General features: G+C 41.6%; 1 protein-coding gene across 2 annotated transcripts in view; it reads right to left on the bottom strand.

Annotated features, from left to right (window-relative positions):
- Window positions 1–14,706, bottom strand: part of ABRAXAS1 (abraxas 1, BRCA1 A complex subunit) — a 122,464-nt gene that overhangs the window by 41,015 nt on the left and 66,743 nt on the right. For both annotated transcript variants that reach the window (XM_069236349.1, XM_069236356.1), the window contains exons 5-7: window positions 12,716–12,909; window positions 6,999–7,118; window positions 3,214–3,298 (exon numbers count right to left, since the gene is read on the bottom strand). In XM_069236349.1, the coding sequence (XP_069092450.1) occupies window positions 3,214–3,298; window positions 6,999–7,118; window positions 12,716–12,909 (399 nt within the window). The remainder of the gene's footprint in view (window positions 1–3,213; window positions 3,299–6,998; window positions 7,119–12,715; window positions 12,910–14,706) is intronic.

The raw sequence follows: 14,706 nt of genomic DNA, 5'->3' as shown, positions 1-14,706 counted from the left end.
AGGACTACATCGCTCTGGCTCCAGTAAGATACTGGATCCGTATTTGGACAAAAGAGGCTCTTAAACCATTCAGAGACGTACTTAAGGATATCATGAAGCTGCAAAACCATCGGAAACTGCCCTGGTTCAAACATATCTCAACTATCCTGGCTGCTATCGGCCAGGATGACTTTTGGCTCCATCCAGAAAAAATCGGAAGACCTAGTCTAGCTGTCATAAAAAAGGCATATTGGGAGCGAAAGACAGAGATTATGTGCGAGTCATTTAGCCCTTTATTCAAGCGGTATATTTTGTTTAACCAAGAGCTTAAACCAGCATTATTCATAGACAGTATTTATCCGGAGGAAAAAAGGGCTCTCTACTTTAAATTCCGTATGGGCACACTACCAGTGACAGCGGTGGTCAACAGATGGCAATCCGCTCCTCCGAGTAGTTTAGAATGTTGTCCATGCCTTCATGGTGGTCCGGAAACACTTTCCCACTTCCTTTTACTATGCCACTTTACGCTCAGACTCCGTAAATTGTACCTTCGTCCACTTTTCAGAACTTCCGGAGTTAGGAAGTGCAAGGAGGCGGAAGCGCTATGTATGCGTTCAGATGAGAAATACATTGTGACAAAGGTCTCAACCTATATCTTGGAAGCATGGAAATTACGTCTATCAATGCACCTACAGTTGGCACAGGCACAATAGCCTATGTTATCCCGTACCTATTTAGCTTGGGAAATCGGTGCAAGGTAGTGTAAACTGGGTTAGGCCTCGGGCTTTTATTAAATGGCTGGAAGGCAATGCAAGGCCCCAAATGACTCGTCCCATAATAAGACATTTTAAATATTAGACTCATAATGTTTTTCTAGAATAAGTTAAGTTTTTATGTAAATTATGGTCAAATCAGGTTTTACGATAATGCATGGTAAATCGGATACATTTTGGCACATGTTAAATCAAAAATTCAAGCATAGTTCCTTTTATTGAGATGTTTTATTTAATGTGATTTTTATTGAGTTCGAGGGATTGATATCTATTGTGTGATTATTGTTAAGGCCGGATAAGCTAATAACAATTAAATAAATGGAAATGGAAAAATGGCATTATTATTGTTTACTTTTGAAGCAAACATTTGTAAAACTCACGCCTTACATGACCAAAATATGTATTTTATCTATGTGTTTGGTTACATATAAAAGCATTAGGTATGTATATATGTATTGAACAAGATACATCCAGTGAGTATATGTTCAGATAAGGTGCCAAAACCGATCCTATCAGAACATGGAAGGTGGAGTCCTATAGTGGCCAGACATCTCAGATGCTGTTTTCTATTAAGCCTATATACCATAATTAAAATGTTGTGTATGTGCACTTTCATTAATCTCTCTCGAGCAAGAAACCACATCAACAGTTTTAAAACACAGTAGCTACTCTGAGCGGCCTGGTTCATGCAGCGAAACAGGAGGTCGACAGGCCTCTCAACCTAGAACAGAAAATATCCTAGCTATCTTAAGGGATGCTAAGATCTATTAAGGACCCAGCAGCAAGCATTATACTTATGAGTCGGCAGAGTTTTAACACTGTTAAAGTAATCAACACTACATTTTCCATGAGGCATGTTTAATTTATGAAGTACAAAAAAATAACATTGGCTAAAGTCCATAACGTTTCCTGTGCTATCCATTTTGGCTATTCTATTTTCTTTGCCACTCAGAAGAGAGATAAGTACCATTCTTATTGTTTTCTACTGTTAAAGGTTTCCCATTCATTTACTTTTAATACTCTGGTCTTTCCATTTCCACTATTGTGTCACTACTGCATGGTGGTGCTACAATATGACAGCAGTGGACTATTCCACAGGTATTTGAGGGCACAGTTCATTTAATGTTCAGCAGAGTGGTTGGCTGTGCTTGGCAGCCAGTATCTCCACAGAGTTGTTGGTGTAATCTGCCCAACCACTCGCCTCACAAGACTTAGAGTAGTAATAGGGGAACGCAAAGAATCACAAGCGTCACAGTGAGATCTACTCCGGTCCTCCTTCCTTATCAATGCAGTGCAGCTCCCCCATCTTAGCTGCATGGTGCAGGGGGCTGGCAATCCACTTACCTACTTTCTTCTAGTGGCTGCTTCTGGTCCTGCCTGCATCCGTGAAAGTGTTTTCTTTTTGTTTTGCTTGAATACTAGATTTTCTTCCCTGCTTGGAGCTCAAGTGCTCCTCTAAAAAGGGTAGCGGCGAAGGGGTGCTCAAGCTCATAGTAGAGAACAGGTACATCAATGCTACCTTCTGTTTCCTTGGTAGTAGAAATCTTCCCCAGCACTCTTCCCTATAAAAGAAACCTACAATTCCTAACAAGAATCAAGGCTCCCCACAGTCCTCACTTTCTACCTTTCAGTAACCAGCAAAAACAACTGCTGCAAAACACTGAGAAACAGATCCGTGATACCCTTTACATCAAGAATTCAAAACAACTAGAGTATTAACCATTCTGTCAGATAAACAAGCTGTAAGCCCCTTTGCAGGTCTTTATATTAGTCTGACTGTGTAGGAGAAATGGCGTTCATCTATTATGGAATTAAATGTCAAAGCAGCAGAGGTTCTACGCCCCGGTTATGGGTGGGTTGCCCCCGGCCTAAACCCCTGCTTAGGCAGTGACTGCCTAAATTTCGAAGTGGGTGGTATGCAACACTCCTAGTAATTAATATGTGCGTTAAATGCCTGCTCCCGCTTTACATTTAGGCAGGATTAACTTGCCAGTATTTAACAGGGGAAATAATATGGTGTTTACCATAACATACAGACTTTGGTGCAATCTGAACATTTCACAAATGGCAACTGTTGCCTACGTTAGTGGCATGTGTCACTGAAGCCCTCTTGGTTCACGTGAAAGGGTGTTACAAGTTTTTAGTCCTACTTTTATATCTGACGACGCCTAGTGTTTGTTTACAAAATTCTAGTAATCCTATGAAGGCCCCTGCATCAATACCTGCTCATCACATACCTTGCAGTACGGACACCGCTATCTAGGCAAAGAGAAGGTGCTTTGTTAAATAGTCCCCACTGTCCTCCTTGTTAGAGGATCCTACATTGGTAGCCATAGGTACCTGAAAGCGCACTTAGTGAGAAACAGCATACACTGGAGATGAAACACGGAACACATATGAGCATCACAAGGACATCACCCACATCGGACTCTCGGAAGAACTCGGAGGCTTCCATCTTTACCTTTAGCTCCTCATTCAGTGTGCCATACATATCGTTGATCTTATGAACTTCCTTCAAAGTGTCATCTTCATTAAAAAAATCTGACCTGGGGACAAAAAGCAAACAAATTCTTTACCATGCGTATTCTTGCTTACTTTAATCTTACTAAAAGAAATCACATCAGTTTATTCCAATAAGGCTTACATGCATGATAAAATGGAACACAAAAGGAACACTCTGGAGTTAAAAAAAAAAAACAAGTTAAGAAGGTTGAAAAATGACAAAATAAGGACATAATCTTATGGTGTTAATAGAAAAAATGGAACCCAGATACACATATTACAGTTAAGCCTGACATGAAGATGGCTTATGACAAGACAGGGTACATGAAAGGTATGTTCGGGACTTAGACTGGAATTAAAATCGCAGTTACACAAACAAACAAACAAAACAAAGAAGAGGATGCAGAAGGAGCTTTAAGCTCCAACCTCAGCATTACGTGTCTTGGTAATGCAGTCATAGTACGCAGCAGTGCTGCGCCAGGGAAAGCTTTTGTCACTGTGGCGTCTACAAAAGGCCACCAGTAAACTGGAGCATCAGCAGAATGAACCAGATGAGCAGTCCTGCTTTCTCAGATATGATATGCCTTATGCTCGCTGCCCAAAATCTCCTTTGATGCTCACACTTCCCTGGCAGACTCTGCACCGTTTCTGTCTTCATCCCAAATAATACTTCATTTTTTTGCAGTTATTCATTAACAGCCGACATTTTCTGAATCATTAATGAAAAAATAAAATCATTCATATGAAAATTACTCAGGCACACTACCAAAAAGAGAATGCCCCTAATCCTATAGCGAGCGACCCTTTTAGGCCACTAATCAGGAGCCACCATAGTTGGGAAAACAAATTCCATTATTCAAAGCAGGGGTGACGGCATAACACTGAAAATCTTCAACGGTAATACAAATGTTCATATACAACACACATTATAACATTCTTTTATTTCGGTGCTAATCTCCCCTTTGGAAGGGCAGGCTGGCAGACAGAACGGAAACAGTCTGGCAACATCCTTATTTTAACACCATTTTCCAGACGGAAGTATAGCATCCAATGCACAACTCAAAAGAAGATTGTTAAGGCAGCTTTGCTCCTCACTGCTGATGTCTGTCCTGCTCCAGCATGCTGGCAGCTGTGTACCAGGTAGCTCATCTTAAATGTTACTATATCTGTATCATTAATATAGCTGCTTGATGCCGGCACAACCCAAGGACATAGAGATAATTCTTGTAATAAGTATTCCTGCTGCCACAGAAAAATACACACAACTACCACTACTGCAAGCTCACTGAGATGCGGGGCACCTCCTTGTAAGTAGCTGACTTCCAGGGGGCAGCGAAGTCTAGCAGGCAAGGCTTATGCTTGGTAGGTGGCGTCGGTCATACATCTAGTTTAGGTAGCACGTGTATAATATGCAATAATTATAACCTGAAAGAAGTGTTATTTTTTAGGCAAAGCTATAAGAATAGTAACATAAGGGATATATTTTGGAAGCTTTAATAACTTCTTATGCCAACCTTCTGAAACAGTAGCTCGGTTACTCTGTAACCTTGCTGACCTATGGTTTAAGTGCAATTATCAGAGGTTGTCTCCAGCGGGGTAATCCCATCAAATAATCTAGCAGAAGATACTGCTGTCACCGTTCTTGTTCTTACAACCCAGTTCAACATCTTGTTTCAGTCTCTCTTGGTCATCTCGATACAGCTACATTGGACTCAGGTACAGGGACTGCTCTTCTCAACCTGTCGTGGCAGAAGTGGTCACACAGTCTAGGGCTGCGCATAGGGAAGCACATCCATCTCATGGTGTGGCGGGAGTCAATAAGCAGTAGTAGCAGTCAGCAGCATGTGGCCCGGGACGCTCAGGCCACCACACACCAGAAGGAAAATGTACAGCATGGTCTTGCTTGAGCTCTGCACCACTTGAAGAAAGAGGTGCGTGGCAAATGCAGGGTGCAGGCACACGGGGCACAGAGTCATAGGCAAAATATGAAGAAGCAGATGTTCAGTAAACAGAGGTTGCAGAAACAGATGCTTAAGTCATCGGGGCAACATGGACTCGATTTTTCATAACAGTTGCGGAAGCTTGCTCCGCTCACCAGTGACTCATACTTTGGGCTGTTCAGCAGTTGCTGACCTGGCACCTCTGATCTCCTCGGGGCAAGGTCCAGAGCTCAGGTACTCGGTCTATCGTTGAACAAGGCAGGTCCTCTTCTTGCTAAGCAGGCCACTGGCTGTGTCCTTCAGCAGCAGCACAGACTTCCTTCCTCAGTCCTTAAGGTATGATAGTTACTTTTAGAAGACAGACAACCAAGCTTCCTGTCTCTAATCCTTGCCCTTCATAATAAAGGTTGCAGAGTGAAAAGGTGGACCTTGGATATGCTACAGAGGCCACGCCCGAAGAGTTAGTCTAACAAAAAGTACTTTAATACATACTCAGCAAGTGCTGCTCTTTCCCTTCTGCTCTACACACTTGGAGTTTGACTTCAGCCTTCCGCAGCCTCTCGGCCACTACTTCCTGCTGCTAGCCAACAGCAGCTCTTTTGTTAGTGCCCTGGGCAAGCCCTACTGCCTAGCCCTGGTGCTCTCCTGATCTGTGGAGATACAAGTTCCACAGAAGTACCCTCAGGTCCTCAGCAGCCGAGCATAAGCGGTACCAGCACTATCCAGCCACTCAGGTCAGCAGCCTCTTCCTGGGTATGCGTGTGCAGTGGCAGGAGCCCATAAAGGCCTCTCATTCGAGGGTCACTCCAGCAAAGCTACCTCAGGACACAACAGTGCAACTCCCCACTGCTACGCCGCTATCCCTAGTCAGAGTCCAGTGGAAATCCAGAGCATATACACCTCTAATCCTCCAAAAGTGGTCGATCAGCAAAGCCCTGAACCAGAACACGGCCTTCTTTCTTTCTCCCAAGTGTCTTCTCACTTCAACCCCCCCCTGCCCAGTTGGTCATAAAGAGACACTTTCTGACCAAATCAAAAAACTGCCAAATGATCTATTCACCTATACCTGACACTATGAGGGGTCAACCCACTTAATTTCGTAACCCTAAACTTCATGTTGGTAGAATTTCAAGATGGTAAAAGTCTCCGATATATGGTCAAATCAGCTATACTGAGAGCTCTAGGTTCGACTTAAAATCCTGTTTACTTGAGGGTTTTTTTTTGCGAGTCTATCAGTAACAGAAAGCAAAAACAATAATACTGACACTATTATAATGCCTGGGATGGCAAAGTAGGGGATATTCTGTACCAGAAAAGGGTGATAGGCAGAAAGATGAGGAAATGCTGAGCAGGAGAAGTGATCGCTGAAATTAAGAGGGGAAGCAGACAGGAATGAAGCATGCTGAGCAGCAGAGCCCTTGAGCTAAGGCGTGGAGAGACGTCAAGCACATGCATGAGGGATAACAGACATGGGAGCCTCTCTGTTGATGTGAAATTTAAAGAGTAAATGACACTGCTCATTTTGCACGTGTAAAAAGCCATAATGCATGCACATGCAGCAGAAACGGAATTGTATGAGCATGGATATCAAAACAAATATCAGAAAATGCATTTACATGTCGTGTCTCTTTGCCAAACCCTTAAATCTTTCTTAGCTGCATCCCGCAGCACATTCAGTATGGTGATAACGTACACTTTTTCCCCATTTAAAGAACTGGATGCAGTGATAACATGTAACTGAGAACCTCTGCTTAGCTTGAAATTGCCGATTTAACATTAGCACAAAGGGATTCAGATTTCCTACCTGTGCTTTTTCACTGCTTTGCAAAAGCCAACAGAGAGGCAAGGTCCCAACTCGGTCCTGTAGCCATGCTGTTCTGACATGCCCAAATTGGAAACCAACAAAGAGATTCTCGGACAAACTCTGAAAGCAAAATTGAAATCATGTGAAATGTATGGACAAATCATTTTCATTGTTAAAGTGTTACGGTCAGCCTTCTAGTGCAGCAGCGTGTATTGCACAACCCGAAAAGTGGTGTTAAAGCAGCATTGGTTTGCCCTGCGCTAACGCCGGGCGGTTTGTATGTCCCATGCATTATCTAAAACTAGTATGCATCATGTAAAATGTTAATTTGTTAAAATACAATTTGGATTAGTGGATGTAGTGTTTGATGTAAAGCATTGGCTAGAAAGGTGCGAGTAAAATGCTTTAATGCAGTTTGCCTAATAACGCAGTCGGGAATTTTGCAGATTTGGAAATAACTTAGCCAAAGCTTTTAATCCAGTTATTACAGATATCACCTTTGGCCTTAATCGCCCTCGGTCTGAAATTATAATGGAGATACTTTTAACAACGACTGAGATGTATAATAAGACTAAATCGAAGGCATCATAACAATGCATTTTTTTAGAACAGAAAAAAATAACAGCTCAAGCAAGCATGATTTTTCAGGGGGGTGATGGTATTTAGAGCATAGTTTTCCTGCAAGTTACTGGATTTTAACATCCTTCGTTCTGGTTTGTGATAAACTTTGATTTTATTTTAATGCTTCTGCTTATTGGCATATATGTATAGACAAACCAAAAGTGGCCCACAGTATACATTAGATTTGCAACAGATACGTACAACATTACCAATAGTATAAAGTGGAGCTTCGGGTAAGTAAATAACACAACCAAAAAGTCACAACAACTTTCAGCAGTACAGTTAGTGCAAATAAATCAAAGCACGCTATTTTCCATTATAATGAACAGTGACAATTCAATCTTAATCCCACTACACAGCCTGTCTTCGAATCCTCCTACAGTCAGCATCATTATATTATACAATAATCAACAGCTCCATTCTAGTTGGGGTGATCCCTTTCAATAGCCCCTTTATTCATTCTTCTCCATCCTTGCCGGTGCTAGTGGTTGTGTAAACTTTACCCCAATTCTACCAATGTTCTGGAGCATGGGTGCTCACAAACATTTCCTCAGGGGCCACAAAGAACTCTCTGTGGCTTGCCCGAGGGCCGCACCTAAACCAGCAGGGAAGGGGTTTGGGTGATGAAAGGTGGGAGTAGGGGGATGCGAAGCAGATGCGGACAACAAACCAAGCCTTTGTGTGACTTCTGTCTGCCACCAATGCTCTATTCTCATGCACCAAGATTTAAAGTCAAAACATAAACTTCTCATGTGAAACACAAGAGGAAAAGAGAGACTCATCTGATGGCTGAATTGCAAAATGTGAAACCAGAAAACCTGGTATCTGTCCTGGCTTCCCACTTGACCAAATTGTGTGATCCTAGGCAATTGATTAATTTCACTTTGTCTCATTTTTCTTCATTATCACATGAGAGTCCTTGATATACACAAGTTCCAGATGTGCGCTGTACAATACATTTTCTTGTGGTTTATTTAATAAACTATAATGTTGTTCCAGTTATATAACAACCAGGACTATGCACAAGGTGCACCTGACAAATTACTCTTCTTTGAATAATGCCATTGATTTCCGAATGTGGGCAGCATGATTGTTTCCAAGATCACATTTGAAAAATATCACTGCTAATAAATGTCTCTCAATGCAGTGACATAACCTGATGTACTATGGAAAAACGCTAATGCATGTTAATAAAGCACACTTTTTTAAAGTTTTCAGAGATGTTTATCATGTCTCTACATGTTTAGTGCAAGATGTCTTTAAAACTAAAGGTGTTCCCAAAGATAAGTTGGCTAGGACACCATCTTTGCTTCTTTCCCATTACTTTAGTTGACGTGTAAATAAATGATGTGCATTTCACGGTTTTCTGAATGTTCCTTCTCTGTCATGTGTACAGCAGCCCAGTGCTGCTATTAACCAGGGGGCCACAATTAGATGTCAAGAGGGCCGCATGTGGCCCCCGGGCCGTACTTTGAGTATCCATGTTCTAGTGTTTCAAAAATCAATTTTGCAGTTCTATTGCTTTAGGAGAAAGAAAGTTGTTGTTGTAGAACACTGACAGACATTTTATTATGAACTGGTCTTCAATTCTTTTCTGACATTCACCATGTGGTAAGAAAGGAGCTTGAGACAGGATTTGGTAAAGCCAAATCCAATAGGAGTGCCTCTCAGCCATTGATGACAGTCGATTGACGAGACTGATTATGATTATTACTGTTAAACAAATATCGCCCTCTGTGCATCTACCTGGCAAAGAGAATGTTTATTCTCTGCTGCAGTCACTGGAATGCTTGCAGGCTTTACATTTTAATGGAAAACAAGTGAGGAGCACAGCATGGTAAAACCTTAGAGGGTGCTGTTCATATAGATTTGTCAGATCTCTTTTGCTATTCCCACATAAATGAACTCAATTTCTCATCGTGTGAGCTATGATGATATCAGATAAACTGAGGAACTACACACATTTCAAAAGGTAGTTACTTTCTTGGTCCTCCAGGGGAATGTTCACTATAATCATAAACAACACTTCATGGAGAAATCACAAAGGAACTAACCTCAGTTCTACCATGATCCTTCTTCCCCCTTAAAAAAGACAACTGGCTCAATTGCCACTGGTTAGGAATAATGGGATATTGGTGTAGTGCTATTCTTTAAAGGAGCAGTGTTAATTTACACAGCTTGTTTAAGCTGCAAACTACGGGGCTTCATAGTCCCTATTTTCTCTCACTTTTCCTCTAAAAAAGCTTTGTCTAAGACTTTTCTTGTCAATACATTAATTTTGTTGACCTTTTTTCTATATTTTACAGCTATACTTCTTCTACGGAAGAGCAAGACCGAGAGGTCGAAACGCGTAGGTGGTGTCGTTTGTAGTACACTTTTGGATAAAGTAATAAACTCTCCTGGAGTGCAACGAGTCAATTGCTTTGCAATTGTTTGTTTGTTTTTGGATATATATATATATATATGTCACTTACCCAGTGTACATCTGTTCGTGGCATGAGACGCTGCAGATTCACATGCTGTGCACATCCCGCCATCTAGTGTTGGGCTCGGAGTGTTACAAGTTGTTTTTCTTCAAAGAAGTCTTTTTCGAGTCACAAGATCGAGGGACTCCTCCCCTTTCGGCTCCATTGCGCATGGGCGTCGACTCCATCTTAGATTGTTTTCTTTCCGCCATCGGGTTCGGACGTGTTCCTTTTCGCTCCGCGTTTCGGTTCGGAAAGATAGTTAGAATCTCGGAAAATTCGACTGTATTGCTTGCGTTCGGTATCGGGTTAGTTACAACAGATCAACACCGAATTTTGAAGCGCTCCGGTGGCCCTTCGGGGTTTTAGATTCCCCGGCGGGGCCTGGTCGGCCCAACCACGTGCATCTTCAAGGCTAATGGAACGGACCCCATTCCGCTTCTGCCCCAAATGTCACAACAAGTATCCTTATACAGATCAGCATCTGGTCTGTAATTTGTGTTTGTCTCCAGAACACAAAGAAGATACTTGTGAGGCCTGTCGAGCGTTTCAGTCGAGGAAGACGTTAAGAGACCGAAGAGCAAGAAGACTACAAATGGCGTCGGTGCCGACAGGACAAAAACACTTGGAAGAGGAAGAAGAAGAAACCTTCTCCATCGAGGATTCGGATGAGGTCGATCCCAAACAGACGCCGAAAACCGTGAGAAAGACGTCAATACACAAAACTCACGGAAAAACCAATAAAGCCCAGGGGACTCCACCGCCAGCAGGCCATGGCTTAACCCGAAAAATAGGTGACCGACCATCGGCACCGAAAAAGGGCATGCATGTGTCGAAGGCATCCGACTCCGGTCGAGATGCCGGCACAGAGCAGGCTCGACCCCGAGACAGCTGGTCAGAGCAATCTCGGCACCGAGAGGGCGGCACCGAAACGAGTCGGCACCGAGAGATCAGTACGCCGAAAATCAAAAAAGTGTCATCAGAACCGAAAAAGACTGCCAAAAAGGTTTTCATACCGAAACATCCGGCCTCGGAACCGAAATCAAGTTCCTACACAGAGGAACAGGGCCTGTCCTCACAAAAGCAAGGACACAGATTCAGACAGGAACTAGAGTCAATAGAGCCAGATTGCGCTCAAAGAAGGCTCCACATTCAAAAAGACACAGGGAAGATCAGTACTCTTCCCCCAATTCGAATGAAAAGAAAACTTGCCTTCCAAGAGAAAGACAAGCAGCCACAGGCAAAGGTGGCAAGACAAGTAACCCCGCCACCATCTCCACCACGCTCACCACAACCATCACCGGTAGCCACTCCACCAATGATGCAGTCCCCAACTCATACTGCAATGAGTCAGGATGATCCCGACGCATGGGATCTTTATGATGCGCCGGTATCAGATAACAGCCCAGACTGTTATCTAGCGAGACCGTCACCACCTGAGGACAGTACAGCCTACACACAGGTGGTGTCAAGAGCAGCGGCGTTTCATAATGTCACCCTGCATGCAGAACCTATCTCTGCAGAAAAATTGCCAAACTCTGCATTTGAGCGAGTGGTACATGCTGCCCAATAAATCCAAACATCTACTTCAACACTGCAGAGATAGATCAATTCACCTAAATGGCCAAAGCCCTCTATCAGGCTTAACATCTGAAATCACAATACCCGAGGACTTCAATCTATGGTTTGACTGTCCGGATTCAAAGCTAGCTTCAGATGTTATTTAAAACTTTGCACCAGAGGTTTCAGTCAACTAGTCAAAAGTCCTATGTTTTGTCCGGCCAGGCACTGGATTTAATATTCACACAAAGCATCATTAGCTCAGATCTAACAGTGCAGCCACTAGTCTTCTTCCTTTTCTCTAGTGTGTACTTTTCTCTCTATCCCATGCAAGAAGTTAGAAACCAAGCCTTCGCCAGGAAGGCCCTATAATGTGATGAATAAGAAAGTATATAACAAAACTTACAATAAACTGAGCATAGATCTGATTTTTGTTAGGTATGGTTAAACATGTTTACTATAAGCGCCATGGACTATCATGCTTATAATTTGACAGGTTCTATATATTAATCTATTTTTCTGGACATACGATAATGGGTTGTTTCAACCTGCAAATGCTGATTTAGAAAACACCTGTACAAGGTTAGGACTGTGTCAGAATTACAGGTGTTGATTTAATTTTCTGTCTTGATGAGGACATTGTTATATTTCAGGGTCTTTTTATATATCTTACTGTGTATTCACGATGTGAATGAATATATTTGTCTTGTGTTGACTAGAACATGGAGATACATTGTATATCAAAGGTCACTTTTGTGCATGCCAAAAAACAATAAAACAAATTAAGTGTTCTGAAACAATTTCCAGTGCATCTGTCACTTTATTGGCTGTTTTGTTTCACTGAATGAGGATGCAGTGTGACTGCTTTCTTACAAAAATCCTAACTAGATAGAAGTAATTTACCCTGAAAAACACCTTCACGTTCCATTGTCTCAAATCTCTCTGGTATATTTGTTTGGATACTTTAGTTACCAGCACTCAAAAGGAAAACGGACTTGACACTGAGGCTGTCACCGATTAGTATAAATATTACCCCATAAAATCCCTGTAATCAGGAGGTTCAGTACTCACCCGCACTGAGGTTTGTGTAGGGCATATTCCAGTTTGTGTGTGGAGCTGCTCTCTGTGGTTGTGCTGGAAGTCAATAACAGAAAGACTAGACCCTGGTTTGCCAAGTGTTCTTCCAAGTTCTTGTGAAGAAGCCTCTCCCTGAATGTCATCGTCTGATCAGAGTTTCGTCTGAATTTATACCAACCTATCACATCCTACAAAAAAATGCAGATAAATATGAAGAAAGTAAATCAACAAAGGGTTATAGATGCAATGTTAAGATTTATTGAGAAAGGGCTAAAACAACTATAGCACTTTTTGAATGTAGAAAAATCTCCAGTGGAAAAAGTGTGATACATAAAATATAATTATCTAGTGTCTAGGGCTTCTGGTTTTGAATGGGTCTATGAGCACCGGTTGTAATACACCTGCAATTGTAATTGGATTTATATAGCGCATGCTACCCCTGATGAGATTTTGAAGTGCTTTATGGCGAGTAGCAAAGTGGCACATTGCTCTGGAGCCCAAAGTTAGTGGTTAACCCTGGTGGTTATTGTTGGTCATTGCCATTAGACTTGAGCTCTCAAGAACAAATTGCAAGCATTTACTCCAGTTGCTTTGTGATAGATTATATCTTAATAGGTAGTTGTGATCATTAGTGGGGCTATGTGGATTCCGGTGAGTGGCTGGTGAGATAGGTTGGTGGAGCTTATTTAATTTTAGGTTACAGATATAAGGTTTTGAGGTTGGGATCTATTGAATGAGGTTGTGATCTATTAAATGAGGCATCAACCAATTGTAGAATTGCAGTACGAAAGATTGAGACACACCTGAGACTGAAAGGAGGCTATTGTCTGAAACGTAAGGCATGCAGAAGATAGAAGGTAATCGGAGAATCACTCTGAAGAAAGAAACTAAATCTTTCCTGCAGGTTTTTAGGAGTATAATTGGAGAAGGCTTTCTGAGCTAGAAAGCAATCAAAGAATGTAAAAAACAAAGTTGAAAGTAACAACATTATATCATAGTACTCTACAGCCGGGGCGGACACCATAAAAGCGATTTTGTATGTACAGATCATTTATCAAAATAAACCACGCAAGTGCAGGCAAACTAAACAGGATTTATTTAAAGATAAATAAATAAAAGAGCATTTTGAACTAGCCTTTTCACTGAAGATAACAACTGACAATCTTAATAATTTAACAGAGTAGTTTCGAACTGAGGAGCAAGGGTAATATGACTGTTGCAAATGGATGTCCAAGCAGCAGTAGCTGTGGTAAAAAAAGACACCTTCAGCTTCTTCAAGCATTGCAAAAGCATTTGAAATCCTATAGTACTTTTACAATGTACATAGTTATTGTCTAAACAAGAAAGCATGTGGTACTATCACTGAAAGCCCCTTCAAACCTTTAACATTCCTCGTCCATTCAATATACTGACTGATGTGAAAAATATAATAAAATAGAATACAATGTTTGATTTTTCTTTAATGATACTTCCTCTGTTTTCGCTCTCCTTTCACAATTCTTAGAAGTATTTGCTTGCTTACAATATATAGCATTTTCCATCCTAAAGGTAAGAAAATGATAATGTGTAGCGTTGACTAAGGGGATCAAATTTTTTGAAGACCACTACTTTAATTTCACATTACATATGTTAACGTATCCCAGCATTGTGCTACAATCAAACATTCAGAATGCATCTTGCATGGTGCCATAGCCTGCCTAGGTAAGGGGTTACAAAGTCAATGATCACTCAGTAGGAAACAGTTTGGCTTAACAAAATATGGCAAGGCAGTGTTTTTCTGCAAAACAGCACTAAAAATGTGTTGTGAGTATTGCAAAAGTATTGGACTTTGATACGCATGATACTTGACATTTTTAGCACAAAGTAGTCACAATATCCTTCAGACCATAAGGAAAGTTTATTTTTAAATTACTTTCAGGAAGTGAAATGCAAGTACACCTCCCGCATGCATGCAGTGCTATTAATTACTATGTTCCATGTGGGTC

This window comes from Pleurodeles waltl, chromosome 1_2 (genome assembly GCF_031143425.1).
Source record: "Pleurodeles waltl isolate 20211129_DDA chromosome 1_2, aPleWal1.hap1.20221129, whole genome shotgun sequence".
In the NCBI taxonomy this organism is placed as follows: domain Eukaryota; kingdom Metazoa; phylum Chordata; class Amphibia; order Caudata; family Salamandridae; genus Pleurodeles; species Pleurodeles waltl.
Note: the sequence above shows the minus strand (reverse complement) of the source record. Positions and strands in the feature narration are given on the sequence as shown.